Genomic DNA, 1,470 nt, shown 5'->3' with positions numbered 1-1,470 from the left:
CCTCGGAAATGCGCGTCGGGCACCGCCTCCACCAGGCGGTGGCTGGTGAAGGGCTTCTTGTTGGGGTGGGTGGCCCGCAGGCAGCGGTCGCAGTAGGAGACCTCGCAGGTGATGCAGGTCTTCACGGCGTCCCGCGGGGGGTCCTGCTCGCAGAACTGGGGCTCTGGAAGGCGGTGATGGGCTCGATGGACTCGCTGGAGGAGCAGCTGGACACCAGGATGCGGTGGGCGCAGCTGAAGCAGAGGCTGTGGGCACAGGGCAGCAAGAGAGGGTCTTCGAATAACTCCAGGCAGATTGGGCAGGTCAATTCTGACTCCAGTGTTTCCATCTTTAGTTAAAACAATCCTGATTCAGCATCAAAATGCGGTGCGCGCAGTTGAAGCAGAGGCTGTGGGCACAGGGCAGCAAGAGAGGGTCTTCGAATAACTCCAGGCAGATTGGGCAGGTCAATTCTGACTCCAGTGTTTCCATCTTTAGTTAAAACAATCCTGATTCAGCATCAAAAGCCAGGGAAGGTGGTCTGGTACCTGGGAGAGAGGAGAGCAGAGACATGAGACAGCAGCTCTCCAGGGCAGCTCCTCTCCACCAGAAAGAGGGGCTGGGGGAGTCAGAAACATCACCCCGACACCCCTTGCACCCAACCCTGTCTCTCCAGCCCAGCGGGGCTCACACGAGCCCCTCACCACAGTGTCCACCCAAGCCAGGCCCTGAGCTGTGACCAGCACCCAGAGGTGCTGTGGGGCAGGAGAGAAGGACAGGAGAAGGGGCAGCAGCAGCAAGCTCTTCTGCACCACCTTCCAGCCCAGCCAGGGAAGAGGACAGCAAAGCTGGAGACAAAAACAGGAGAAACCACATGATTTTATGTTTCTTTTAGTAAGTGCTGCCCAAGACAGGAGCAGGGCACTGTGCTAGTTTTCCAGGCTCTGCTGCACAGCAAGGATAAACCTCTAAATAGCCCCTCCAGCAGCTACCCAGCCCCATCCCCTCTGATGAAGGGGAAAAGGTGAATCATGTCCTGGAAACTCTGAGCAAAGTGGGTCAGGAGCTCCGTGTACCCAGCTCCTGCTCTGCTCCTCCCAGCCATGGCCGGTCAGGAGCGGGATGGGGAAGGAGGAGCAGTGAAATGACAGTGGGCAAACTTCCATCTCTGCTGTTCTCTGCTGCACTCCAGCTACAGCCAGGGATGCCCAATCTGACTCCAGCTGGAGGCAAACCCGCTTGTATTTTTAGATCTCCTGCCCTGCACGAGGCTGGAAACGGGCTTTCTGTGAGCAACCAGACCCGCTGCCCTGCCCTTCCCAAGCTCCGCGTCTGCAGAGCACCGAGTGGCCTCCAGGCTGATCCCAAAAGCTGTCCCCTCCCTGCACCCGGAGCCACCGAGCTCCATCCCCACCAGGCTGCAGGACAATCCTCCAGGGGCTGGAGGACGAGCTGAGGCAGCACACGGACACCCCCACCTCAACACAAACC

General features: G+C 58.9%; 1 protein-coding gene across 2 annotated transcripts in view; it reads right to left on the bottom strand.

The window, feature by feature from the left end:
- Positions 1–328, bottom strand: part of MID2 (midline 2) — a 52,026-nt gene extending 51,698 nt beyond the window's left edge. For both annotated transcript variants that reach the window (XM_010003435.1, XM_010003437.1), the window contains exon 1: positions 192–328. In XM_010003435.1, the coding sequence (XP_010001737.1) occupies positions 192–328 (137 nt within the window). The remainder of the gene's footprint in view (positions 1–191) is intronic.
- Between the last annotated feature and the right edge of the window lie 1,142 nt (positions 329–1,470).

This window comes from Chaetura pelagica, unplaced genomic scaffold, assembly GCF_000747805.2.
Source record: "Chaetura pelagica isolate M959 unplaced genomic scaffold, ChaPel_1.0 scaffold938, whole genome shotgun sequence".
Lineage (NCBI taxonomy): Eukaryota > Metazoa > Chordata > Aves > Apodiformes > Apodidae > Chaetura > Chaetura pelagica.
This window is presented reverse-complemented; position numbering and strand designations above follow the sequence as displayed.